The sequence below is a fragment of the Octodon degus genome, unplaced genomic scaffold (assembly GCF_000260255.1).
Source record: "Octodon degus isolate 3935 unplaced genomic scaffold, OctDeg1.0 scaffold00008, whole genome shotgun sequence".
NCBI classification, from domain to species: domain Eukaryota; kingdom Metazoa; phylum Chordata; class Mammalia; order Rodentia; family Octodontidae; genus Octodon; species Octodon degus.
In genome coordinates this window covers 9,136,715-9,150,196 of record NW_004524584.1, presented here as the reverse complement: position 1 = coordinate 9,150,196, position 13,482 = coordinate 9,136,715, and the positions used below count along the sequence as shown (strand labels likewise).

Genomic DNA, 13,482 nt, shown 5'->3' with positions numbered 1-13,482 from the left:
TATGGAGAGAGAGTCATGTGTTACACAGTGATGTTTCAGTTAACCATGGCCTACGTATTCATGGTAGTCCTATAATATATTACGGCCTAATGATGTTGAAACTGTCTTAACTTGGTGTTATGTATACTTCAATGTTTACACAAGGTTGCTATCTCACAGTACTCCATTTCTCTCAGTGTATCTTCCTCATTAAATGGTACATAACTCTATATAATTGTATTTCTAAAGCATTTAATAATTCCCTCTTCTTTACAAAAGCTTTCTTTTATTGTAGGTTCTATTCTTATAGATTTTCTCCTTTATTGTCTAGTCCTTCTCAGTCATCTTTATTCATTTCTCCTTATCTTGATGACCCTTAACTGTTGGCTGGCTCCAAAGGATTGTGTTTTGGACTTCTCCTTTATATATTCACCGCCGCAGTGATCAATTCTCATGGCTTTAAATGTGTTTTGCTCTTAGATTCTCAGTTTTTTTCTCTAGCTTTGACTTTCTTACCTAGACTGGATACTTAGATCTTATTGGATGTATGAATCATAATAATTATGCAGAACTTTTCTCTAGAATTGTGTTCTTGTTCTTTCCCTAAGCTACCTTCTTCCTTTCTAGTCAAAACCCTTGAAATCATCATTTATACTCCAAATCCAATTTATCAACAAAATCTACTCAGTGGCCTTCAGAATTTATCCAGAACCAATCCTTCTGACTGTTGGGCAGTATCACTGCTTCCTCCTTATATTGTTAGCATAGCAGCAAAGGGATCCTGTTTGTAGGAGGTAGGTTGTATTTCTCTGCTCTCAACCCTTGGTGGTCGTAAGGCTTCCTTTGTCTCTCAGTATATAAGTCTGAGTTCTTGAAATGTTTTATAAGGCAAGGTCTGTGTAACCCCTATACCCCAGAACTAAGCATTTTCTTTTGATCTCATCTCTTTAGTGTTCCTTCCTCTCTCCTAGCTACACTGGCTGCCCTGAAATCACCAAATGTTCTTGCCTTGAGGTCTTTCTGCTTCATCTGCCTCCTGCCTAGGATAATCTACCCCTCCCAAGCACTTTGCTAATTTATTTTTATCTCCCTCAGGCCTTTTTTAAAAATGTCATCATCTGATGGACCTTCTCTGGCTACTCTTTAAAAATTGAGGCTCTTTTGTAAAAACAAACATGCTCTCACTATCCAATTTTCTTGCCTTGTTTTCACTCCATAGCTAAATCTTCATTATCTAGAATAGTGCCTGGTAATAGTATATGCTTAATCAATAGGAATTTAAAGAATTGAATGCTCAGCATTTATAGAACCAAAATGAAAGAGATTAAATATTTATGTGTGTGTTTTATGTAGCATATATATTTGTAAATCAGTTGTTTCAGGTTTTAGAACAAGAATTTTGAATAATCAGGTCTGGGAATTGCATTTTATAAGTGCCAGTAAAAAGTTCCTTGAGATAAGCATTCTGAGTACAAGGTTTAGGTTCTGCTTAAATCCTAAGTGTGGACATCTCCTTCCTTATTAGCACCTGATACACAGGGAAGGGACCTTCCAAAAATACAGAGTGCTTAATGTGTAGCTTTTCAGTCTTGGCCCATATGCAAGAGGCAGCGCTGGGGATGAAGCCAGGCTTATAGAAACCTTTGTGTGCTTAACAGACTATGCCACAGGGCCATCTACTCTGCTTGTTGTGGCAAACCCACGTACTCCTCTGACAACTTTTATTAGCAAATTTTATTTATCGTCAAGAAATAAGTGTGATATGTGGTTTCAAGTCAGTTTAACTGAAGTAGTAAGTCATGTCAGTAATAATAAATTACCAGTTATTTTAATAGATGATTACCTTTGAACAGAATGAGTTATGAGAAATGATTGTGTGGCGATTGTCAAAATTATATTGTAAATTAAACTAATGTAATTTGTTTGAATTAATAAAGGTTAAATATGAGTGCCTGGCAGAGGAAATCAAAATAGGAGACTATTACCTGAGGTTACTACTGGAGGAGGATGAGAATGAAGAAAGTGGATCAATTAAGAGATCGTGAGCTACTTTTCATATTGTTACATTTTTTACTATTGGTTTTATGGTTCTGTCACTGAACTTTTTATTTTATTCTAGGTATGAATTTTTCAATGAGCTATATCATCGGTTCCTGCTCACTCCAAAAGTAAACATGAAGTGTTTATGTTTACAAGCCCTTGCTATTGTTTATGGCAGGTGTCATGAAGAAATAGGACCTTTTACAGATACAAGATACATCATTGGAATGTTAGAGAGGGTAAGGATATCATTTAGAAGATAGCTAATGATAGTGTCACAGGGTAAGAGTTAAATTTTCAAAACTGAATTTCACTTGGCATGAGTTACACTTACAAAATCTAAGTTGGATGAATAGGAAAATGATTAATGAGTTAATAGTCTGTCAGTTCTTTTTTTTTTTTTTTTTAAGTTGATGCTTTTGGGTAGCTTTAGTGATCTCTTTGCCAATCTTTTAATTTAAATATAGGTGAATGGGTAATGTATGTAAAAGAAAGTGACTGCGGCAGTTTGATGTACCTTTGTTTTTCCATTTTAGAAAATTATAAATGATGTTAGTATACTAAATTTAAAAGTATAGGAATAGTAAAACTTTAAAGAACTACAATATATTGATAATCAAAATTTAATGTTTATAATTTGTCATTTAACAATTGAGAATGGTTGAGGGGTATTCAATCATTTTTATAGCACATTTGAATGGTGGCTGTTTATTGGAAAGAATGTACTTCATGCTCTATTCCATTTTACCCATTTTTAATTTTTTTTTTAAATTTTTTTTTAAAGTCTTTATTTGGTACAGGGTCTTGCTACACAGCTCGAACTTGTAGTGATCCTCCTGTTTTAGCTTTCCCAGCACTGGAATTAGAGGCATGTATCACCACACTTGGTTTTGGTGGCTGGCTTGGTGCGTGGGGCTGGCACGGCATGTAGAACCAGGGATTGAACCTGGGTCATTGCGCCTGCCAGGAAGATGCTTAGCCCACTGAGCTATCTCCTCACCCTCATTTTACCCATTTTTAAAGTAGCCAACTATGTCTTTATAGTGAGTAGTGCTTTATAAATAAATTAGGAAACTGATTTCCCTCATGAGGTCACAAAATAAACTTAAAAAGTACCATAACCAAGACAGAAATCCTTGTTGTTTGCTGATAAGCCAAATTGGCACTGTCAAATTTTAATTTGCTCTTATTTCAGTAAACTGGAGGACTTATGGCTTGACATTAATATTTCACTCATTTTTCCTTCTTGTTTATGTTCATCACAATGTCATTTATGTGAAACTTGTTTTTTACCAATTCTTTAAAGTTTTACTTCAGGAATGTATTTTAAGTTTTATACATGTCCTTAAAACCATATATTAATCTGTTATAATGACTTAAAAATCTAAAACTTAAGAGAAATTAAATAATTTATATAAAATTTTGAGACTGTAATAGTTGACAAAACATTTCTCAATTTCTTAATATTTAGATGATGGCATTATTTCTTATCAGGTATTGGTTTTTGCGAAGGGGTGAGGTTATGTTTTAATACGTGTTTCTATTCACTTTGGACTAAATTCTTATTTATTTCAATAGTGCACAGATAAACTTGAACGAGATAGGTTGATCCTCTTCCTAAACAAGTTGATCCTTAATAAGGTACAGTATTTTGGCCTATATGCTGTCATTTCCAAATCATATGAGTATATAAAGATAAATTCCACAGTTTGGATGTGAACTAATTATCCAGAGATGCTTCGTTTGTTTTTTAAATAAGAAAACTGAGTGCTTCAAACTTAGGAACGGAAAAGTTTTTGCCAGTATTCTCTGAATATTCTGTCCTAACACTGCTTTTCTTTAAGACAGAACTTTTAGAATGAAATTTTACAAAAAGTAAATACCTGTCATGAAGTGGATAGCTTTTAGTTTCTCAGCATACATTTTTATGGTAGAAAGTAATTGGGGGATAAAAAATGAAAAATCACGTAACTTTCTGGTTTGCATATAGACAATTTCAGTAGATTCATGCTAGTTTCTAACAAAAATTTGTAAAAGTTTAAGAAGATTTTTATTTCTCAACATTTGGATATTCATACCAGTTTGCCTTGTTTTAGTCTCACTTTTGTAATACAAATATTTTAAAATGAGTTACATTTTAGAATATAATTACAGAGTCCTAGAAAATTTTAAATTAGTCTTTTCCTAATACCTAAGAAATTATTTTTTAAGTTTTAAAAAATAAACTGAAACATTTTTTAAAATACTGGGGTTTATTTCTGATTATATAGTAATGTTTATCAACAATAACAAAAAAATGGAAGGATAATTGTAGAGCCAGAGTTTATAATTTTCAGTCTTTATTAATTCTTGTGAGGGGTTTTTTGCTTAGAATATATTTGAGTAGAAATTATTAGCGATATATTTATAATATAGTTCTGCCCTCTTAGTCCAGCTAAGTTGATATTTCTTATAAACAAAAATTCTGAAAATTAAATTATACTAGTATGGCAGTAATTTCCAAAGAAATTCCAAATATTCTGTTAGAATTTTCTAAATAGTAGTACCTATGGAAGAAAAAGGGTTTATTTTATGTAAAAACATTTTCATCTTTCAGAAAAATGTTAAAGATCTCATGGATTCAAACGGAGTTAGAATCCTTGTGGACTTGCTTACCCTTGCACATCTCCATGTGAGCCGAGCTACAGTACCATTGCAAGTATGTGCTGGTGTAGGCTTTACAAACTTAACATTTTTAATACAGTTTTATGGTTAAAAATCTAAAACTATGGTAATATGCATTGTCTCTAAAGTATTTCTTCAATAACTAATAGTACTAATACTTCGAAGAGTAATTCAAAAAAATGAAAAAACTACCAAAAAAGTGAAGTCACCCTGAGGACAATCCAGAATGGGTAATGTTCCAAATCTATTTTTTTCCAGTTCTATCTATTGTCATTTAAAGTGACTACATTGTTAACATGCATATTTTGAAGCAGTGTGACAGAAACTTAGGTCATTTGAATTTTTTGTTATGATTCATATTTAATTTTGGGGGGGTAAGTATATGTATCATGTTAAGATTTTTGTCTTAACTGTGATTGAAGGTGCTTTTGAGTACAATGTGCCTTTCCCTGATATTAGGTATACACAATGGTAATCCTAATGCTTGTTTATATGTCTTTATGGTATATCAAATACTGTTCTGTTATACTTTATTTGCCCAAATGGCTCTGTTAGATGATTACCATCATTTTCCCATTTTACAACGAGGAAACTTGGGAACAGAAAAGATAAAGTTGAGTACATTGCTCAAGTGACAAAACTGGAGTTAAATCCCAAAAGTCTTATATTCTTAACTAGTTGCTATATATATGAACCTAACTGAAGGCTGATTGTCATCATGGTATTTAAAAATCATGTTGTTATAAAATACTCTTGATTACATGAAAGTTCTATCCTCATTAACATTAACAGAAAATTATGAAAGTGATCTGTACTATTAAGAGAGACGATTACAACAAATCTAGCTTATAGATCTTGATTGGCTTTATCTGCATTCCTGTAATTGGATAATAGTATTAAAAAAGGTTCATAATTCTCTGCCATACCATATAGATATTTTATATAAATATCCAGGGAAAAGGAAATGACATAGAAAATGGAAATAGGATATAGAGATCATTTGGTTGCTGCATATATTGAACTTGTTTAAATAGGTGGTTAATTGTGTTTCACCGAAGCTATGATTGATGAGACTCGACTGCTTAGTAGAGAGTTAGTGTGTGTACACATCAAGTCGGGTTACAGTTCTCTGTGGAGAAACTTATATGCAAAACCTAAAAGTTATATATAGAAGCAGCTTTAGCCTAAATTCAGTTTAATAGTGATGCAGATTCTTAATTATACTTAAAATTCAAGTGGTTAGAGCCACCAAAACTTTTTTGCTAGCATTTTAAGCTTTGAACTCAGATTCTTAGATGCTTACTGAAATTGTTTGTTTGTTTGTTTTTCTAAATACACAGCCTTGGAGGCTGGCCAAATAGCTCAGCTGATTAAAATGCCTGCAAGCAGGGGCCAAAGGTTCGATCCCTGGGCCTGTCCCACTGGCCCCACCCCTAGGGCACCCTGAGAGGGTAATTGAGACTGAGCGTTGTGGCCTGTGCCTGTAATCCCAGCTCTTGGGAGGCTGTAAACAGGTGGATCACTATGAGTAAGATCTAGTAGTGAGACCCTGAACACCCTGTAGACCCATCCCTAAAATTAAAAAAAAATTTAAAAATACACAGCCTTTTATTTTCTTGAGATTCAGAGTTTGAGTTTCTGTGATTTACTTACATAAAGAAGAAAGGTCAGTACGTAACCTAAAAATATTTATTAAAATTATATCAATACTTAATAAACTATACAAAAAAGACGAGACAAACATATGTATTTATAGAACAGTGCATCAGTCAAGCCAGCTCCCTGCAGTGAAAATTCCTGGTGTGACCTCATTTATCTGTGAGAGTACAGAGCAATCCCTGGGGAGACACACACACCCACTTAATTGTCCAGCATGGTCTGACCTCCACTTTCAGATGGCTTCTTTCTCCTCCTCCTTTGAATGTGTATGTCCAGTTGTCTGCTTCTTAAGAGCAGACATTCACCTTCCTCATCCACCACCCATTGGTGGAGGACTGGGACCATGAAGATGATTGATTCTATCCATTCTTTGGGGAGAGTATCCTGGTGGCCCTCTTCATCATCCTATCTGGAATCAGATGAGTTTCTGTAGCCTCTTCCTTTTTTCACATCTTGCTGAAGCAGAGTTTTGAAAAACAAAGCCACAAACTTGGCTATTCCCCAGAATCTGTTATTAATGATAGTCTCCCCAGGGACTGACTCCAACTGTCCAACACTTGTCCATTTGAGATGTAAACCATCTTCCCTCCCTCCTGGCTTTGCAGCAACCTGAAATTCTTACGTTTCATTGAGTTTTATTTTCCACAAAAACTTTAACATTTTGAACATTATGGTTTAAGGTTAGTGGTATTTAATTCATTTAAATAGCTATTTTGTATTTCAGTGTTTTTACCTTGCTAAAATTTTGGTGTCTTATTATCATAGGGACTATTGGTATTTTGAATTTAGCAGAGTAAATGTAGGAAACCATGTAGGTACTTCAAATGCCTTTTAATAAGGAAAGAACTTTTTTTTTTGATTGTTAAAAATCTAATCCTTAACTCTTAAAATAGAGTCACTTAAAATTTCAGGCAAATTCCTAAAGGGATTTAAACCCCTTGATTTAGTACTATGTAATTTTTTTTGTGACTGCTGCCTTCAAAAGTAACTAAAATCTTCTAAAAACTTAGAGCAATGTAATTGAAGCTGCTCCAGACATGAAAAGAGAGAGTGAAAAAGAATGGTATTTTGGCAATGCAGACAAGGAAAGGAGTGGCCCATATGGATTTCATGAGGTATGTATACTGGAGAAATGAGCATCTCCTTTCTTACAACATTCTGTTTAACATACATAGATATGTATAGTATCTTAAAACTAAACTGAGGGCCCAGGGAGATAGCCCAGTAGAATAAGCACTTGCCTAGCAGGCCCAGGGTCCTGAGTTCAATCCCTGGTACTGCAAAAAGTTTTAAAACTGAATTGAGCTACTAAATATCAGCTGCAAAAGGGATATGGCCCTTTCCACATGAAAGATGATTTGTACTTCAGAAGAACCACACATGAATACAAAATTATGTCTTAAAACCTAGGTTGGGGAGATAGCTCAGTGGCATACACACCTGCCTAACAAGCACAAGGCCTGGAGTTCAATCCCTGGTACCAAAAAAAAAGTGCAAGGTCCTGAGTTTGAGTCCTGGCACCGAATGAATGAATGAATGAATGAATGAATGAATATAGTGGGAGGCTGAGGCAGTAGATTACAAGTCTGAGCTCAGCTTGGGCAGTTTAGTAAGACTGTCTCATTGTAAAAAAGTGGGGGGTGGGGATGCTCTGGGATGTAGTTCAGTTGAAGACCCTGGTTTCAATCTCCAGTATCATCCCTTCCCCTACCCAAAAAGTAGTGGTGGTGGTAGCACTCAGGGTTGTACATGAAATAAATAAATATATATATATATATATATATATATATACTCTTAATAATTATGTCAAATAGATGCTTCCATATGATATGAACAAATACATTTTAATGTATAGCATACATAGAGGTACAGTGTATTTTGAAATTCATTGGATAGTGCCATTCAGTCCAAGAATGAAAGGCAGTTCTCCCCTTCATTTGCAAAATTTGATGCTGTTCTCTTATCCTGAACTGTTTTTGCTTATTTGGAATTTGGCTATAGAGAGTTTTGTGGTAGACCAAGCATTCTTGAAAGCCTGTCAACAGAAATTTGGTTGTTTTCATTTGTATTTTTCTTTCCTTCCTCTTTCTTTACTTTGAGGCAGAGTTCTATTAATGTGCCCAGACTGAACTCAGACTTGAGATCCTCTACCTCAGAATTTATTTTAAATAGTTAATGTGTATGTTTTTTTCTGAGTATATTACTAATATCCTATGAAATATTAGTATTTCATAGGATATTATTTCATATATATTTATACTCTGATACAAGATTAGAAGAATTTCCATTTTATTTCATCTCTTTTGTAATAATGATGTATTCCATCAATCAAGATGCAGGAATTATGGACCAAAGGAATGTTAAATGCAAAAACCAGATGCTGGGCTCAAGGCATGGATGGATGGCGACCACTTCAGGCAATACCTCAGCTTAAGTGGTGTCTGTTAGCCAGTGGACAGGCTGTACTAAATGAAACTGACCTTGCTACCCTTATATTGAACATGCTGATCACAATGTGTGGATATTTCCCAAGCAGGTAAAATATAATCAATGTATTCACGGTTAACAGGGTAGTCTAAACTATCTTGTTCTTAATATTTGTGCAGATAACTTCCTCAGTAATATTGTGGGATTGTACTGGCAGTTTAAAACAAAGATGTCCTATTTGTAGCTTTGAAGAATGGTGGTTTGGCCTTTGGGACTTTTCAAAACAGATATAAATATATAATTTGCAAATTGATCAAGTACCCAAGAAGCAATCTTTTCTGGGAAATGCCAAGTAATATTTATAAAATTCAGATCTACTTGCTACAATTTAGGAGTAATAGTTTTGAAATAGTAAAGTGCAATTCATAATCAGTGTTGAACACCAGATTGTGATGTGTTAAGGCAATCATTCCTTTTATGAAGATTCCTTTCATGAAATCTCCATATTTCATCCTAAAAGGGTGTTATTATCTTAAAACCACACCATTCTGATACCTGACAGGTAATTTAGTCTAGTTTGTGGTATAGTTTGGTCCTCGGGCTGGTGAGAAGCACAGCAGCAGGGCCCAGGTATGAAGATGGTAGTTTACACTTTAACATGTAATTCTAGACCCACTTCTTCCCCACTTGATTGGTGAGAGTGGTGAGGGTTTGTTCTTCCACCACTGTTGTAATTATGACCCTTGCATGGAACTTCTCAGTCATAATAAAAAGTTACATGTACGTCATTTTGTTTTATTGCTATAGAAAAAAGTTTTCTATGGAGATTGCTGAAAAATAGATTTTGTATTCTATAGCATATTGCCCTTGCTTCCAGTTATCTTTAAAAATCAGATTAGGTACAAAACCAAACATTTAGCATTTAGAATATAGCAGTAAAATTAAGGCTGTATTTGGAAAATACTGGCCAAAGTTAGATAAAGGTTTAAATTTATGTGACAGTTTCATGTACCCTTTGGGGGGACTATCCTCTGACAGTGTGTTAGACAACACAAAGTTTAATTGATTAAATAGTAAACAAGAGTCTTTGGCTCTTCTAGGGTACTGTTTTTCAAGGAAATCTTATGGAAGGAAATGAAGTCATATTAAGCAGCCAAATAGATTTAAACCAAAATACCTAATCATGTTCCCAGCTGTATGAGAGCTTAGTCTTCATTAACAAAAAAGTAAGGTAACCTGCTTTGTGCCTAGTAGAATGTCATATGCTCTGAACATACAAATTTTAATTAACATATTAAATGTTGACCTTAGAAACTATTTTCTAGGGATCAAGATAATGCCATCATTCGGCCTTTACCCAGAGTAAAAAGACTGCTGTCTGACAGTACTTGCCTTCCACACATTATTCAGGTAAGTTACTTCTAAGTTATCAAACTAAGAACAAGATTTTAAGAATTGTTTTCTCTTGATTTTCTTATAAGTCCCCATCTTTATTTTATCAAATCCATTTCATTTTCAGAAAGTCTGAACTTTGATTTACTTTTATTTCACTGTTAATATTAAGAGTTGGCACTCTGATTATACTGTGGAATATTGTATACAGGAACCTAAAAATGGAAAGTGTCCAGATTTCGGCCTCAAAGGGTATTATTATCTTACAACCACACCATTCTGATACCTGACAGGTAATTTAGTCTAGTTTGTGGTAGGGCCCAGGTACGACATTTTAACAGGTAATGATAGCAGTCTTGTTAGTATAGTGCCTAGATTTTGACTGTTCTCAGTTATCTAATTGAATTAACTTAGCAACTGACTTAAAGGCATTATTATATAGCTTCAAGTAATGTAGGCTATGTTAAAGTTTCTTTTGTTTTGTGTTATTCTGCTATCCTAGAATTTAGTTATATAAAACTCAGATTAACATAAACTCAGATCACTCAGATCCCAGTAATTTAAGGTAGTTTCTCTGTTAGCTGTTGATTACTCTGTCAGGTTTAATTTTTTTCTTTTAATTTAGTACGTTTGCAATCCTTGATGAATACTTTCATCGTGCTAAATTGGCATGTATACATAGTGCATTTGATCCTTTTTACTTGCCCTACTTCATGCCTTCCTCCTGTCTCCCTCAAATCTAATTTTTTTACATTAGTTACACATACCTTGACTTTGGAGTCCTATCTGCTAATAATTGATGTGGTTTATACCTTTTATTTGTACTTTGATGTCAAAAGAGAAGAGAGTAACTCAGTTATGTATTTTTATATTTGTGTATTATAAGTATCTAGGTCAAAGTTTTCATACAAGAATGCCCTCTCTGCCCTTAGCTTTTTATTTAATGATACTGGCATTTAAAAATTTTCTATTAATGGACATTTCTATTTAGACCCTTAAGTACAAGAACATGGTCTTCCACAGTCTTCCCACCCAGACTCACATGACTGTGTGTCTGAGGTGGTTCAAAGAGGAGTTTGCTTTGTGTGTTAAGCCCTCAACATGGAGATAAAAGACCATGCCAAGGAAACCAGCAGCTCTCAGGCATTTTTCCAAGATTTATGAAATTGAAAGAAAAAAAGAATTGTAAAGACAGAAAAGAGAAACTGAAAACCTTGTAAAGAAATGATTATAACTTGAATTATAAGGGAGATAAAGGAATAAGTGTTTTCATTAACCAAAAATATTTAGTAATATCTGACCAGTGATTGCAGGGAAGAATTTTATTGATCTCCTAACCTCTTAAGTAAGTAGCACATGCCTCCTGTATTTTTAATACTGAGTTCAAAAATTATTTTAAAAGTTGTTTTTGTTTTATCTTCATATTCTGTATTGTAGGAGACTATAATCTTCCTGAAACACAGTTAAGTGGCTATTGTAATTTTCAGAAATATTTCCATTGGCTAGAAGGGAATTTGTGTATTTCATTAGACTTCAGGAGCAGTTATAACTATCTGATAGAGCTTCAGAATTTTTTAAGTGGTCTAAGATACAGAGTGAATGTGCTAGGTTTTCTGTTATAGTGACAACTTGAAATACTTTTTTTCTTTGTTCTGCCTCATTTATTGTCATAATATTAATTTTGTTTTTCGTTTTTGAGGTAGGGTCTTGCTGTGTAATCCAGGCTAGTGTTGAACTCACTGTGTAGCCAAACTGGCCTGGAATTTTCTCCTCCCTCAGTTTCCTGAATTCTGAGATTATGGATGTGTACCACCATACTCAGTGCATAATGCCAGATCTTGAACTATAGTGGCCTTTAGCACTGGGGAAAATCTTACATGGCTGCTTCTTCATTTTTCCTCTGTAAAATACATCAAAAAAGGACACACTTAATTTGAATACCTTCTTTAACAGATAAGATACAAAAACAGAGAAATTAAAGTTACTTAAAAGGAATATAGTTCATTTGTACGTGAGTCCAGAATTTTGACACTGGAATCATGGGCCAGTACTTACACTATTAATTTATTACTGTTAGTGTTAAATTTATTGGTAGTCTTTGAACAAAATTTAGGTTTTTTTTTTTTTTTTTTGCGGGGGCATCTTTTGAGACAAGTTTCACAATGCAGTTCACAATGGCTGTGACCTCACTTTGTAGCCCTGGTTGGCCTTGAGCTTGCAGCAATTCTCCTACCTCAGCCTCCCAAGTGCTAGGATTACAGGTATGTGCCACCACCCCCAGCCAATGAGGGATTCTTTGGAATTATTTGAAGAAAATTGAAATACCACACTTACTGATTTTGATAAGATATATTTGTTTGTCCAGTGTTCATTTATAGCAATTTTATGTGGTTATTGGCCCAGATCCACTTAAGTGGTCTCAGATTTTCCCTTCAATATTTCTTTCTCCTATTTCTAGAGGCCACATCTTTTGGTACTTTTTGGTAGTACAAGTACTATCTGGTGTTTCTGGTATTAATTGAACCACCACCACCACCTTTTTAGAATTTTTCCATGATTGTAGTACATAATGGTTACATTTGTTATGGGGAATCTTAATTCTTTTGAAATCCCCTTCCTGTTCCTTTTCCCTTCTCTCCATCTTTTGATCCTTCTGTAATTTGGTGATAAGCATGATTTCATTTAAGACATGGTCTCAGCGTGTATCCATTTTTCTACAAATCACTGAAATTTATCCTTTATAGTAGAGTAATATTCCATTGTGTATAACAACCATTTCTTTATCCATTCATCTGTTGATGGACAGGCTGGTTCCAAGACTGAGCTATTATGAATTGTATTGCTATAAACATAGGTATACATGTAAGACTACAATATAATATCTTGAAGACTTGTGGGAAGGTATCTAGAAGAATAGCTGGGTTCAGTGGAATTCCTATTTTTAGATTGAGGAATCTTCATAGTGACTTTCATACTGGTAGTTCTGCTTTACATTCCTACCAATAATGTAGAAGGGTTCCTTTTGCCCTACATCCTTGCCACCATTTATTTAATTTCTTGATGATACCTAAGATGGAATCTCAGTATTGTTTTATTTTGCATTTTGCTAGTGGCCAGAGACATTGAACATTTTTTCATGTATGTATTGGCCATTTATATTACTTGTGAGAAATATCTGTTAATTTCAGTTTACCATTTTTGGTTGGATGTTTAATTTGAGGAGAGGTCTCTTATATATTCTAGATATTTGTCTTCTGAGGTATAGCTGGAAAATTGTTTATTCCATTTTTGTCTCTTCACTATTGATTGTTTCCTTTGCTC

General features: G+C 34.1%; 1 protein-coding gene across 2 annotated transcripts in view; it reads left to right on the top strand.

Annotated features, from left to right (window-relative positions):
- Dnajc13 (DnaJ heat shock protein family (Hsp40) member C13) overlaps nt 1-13,482 on the top strand; it is a 136,348-nt gene that overhangs the window by 75,931 nt on the left and 46,935 nt on the right. For both annotated transcript variants that reach the window (XM_004625017.2, XM_023705210.1), the window contains 7 exons: nt 1,917-2,020; nt 2,099-2,258; nt 3,598-3,660; nt 4,616-4,717; nt 7,353-7,457; nt 8,676-8,878; nt 10,095-10,179. In XM_004625017.2, coding sequence (XP_004625074.1) covers nt 1,917-2,020; nt 2,099-2,258; nt 3,598-3,660; nt 4,616-4,717; nt 7,353-7,457; nt 8,676-8,878; nt 10,095-10,179 — 822 coding nt within the window. The remainder of the gene's footprint in view (nt 1-1,916; nt 2,021-2,098; nt 2,259-3,597; nt 3,661-4,615; nt 4,718-7,352; nt 7,458-8,675; nt 8,879-10,094; nt 10,180-13,482) is intronic.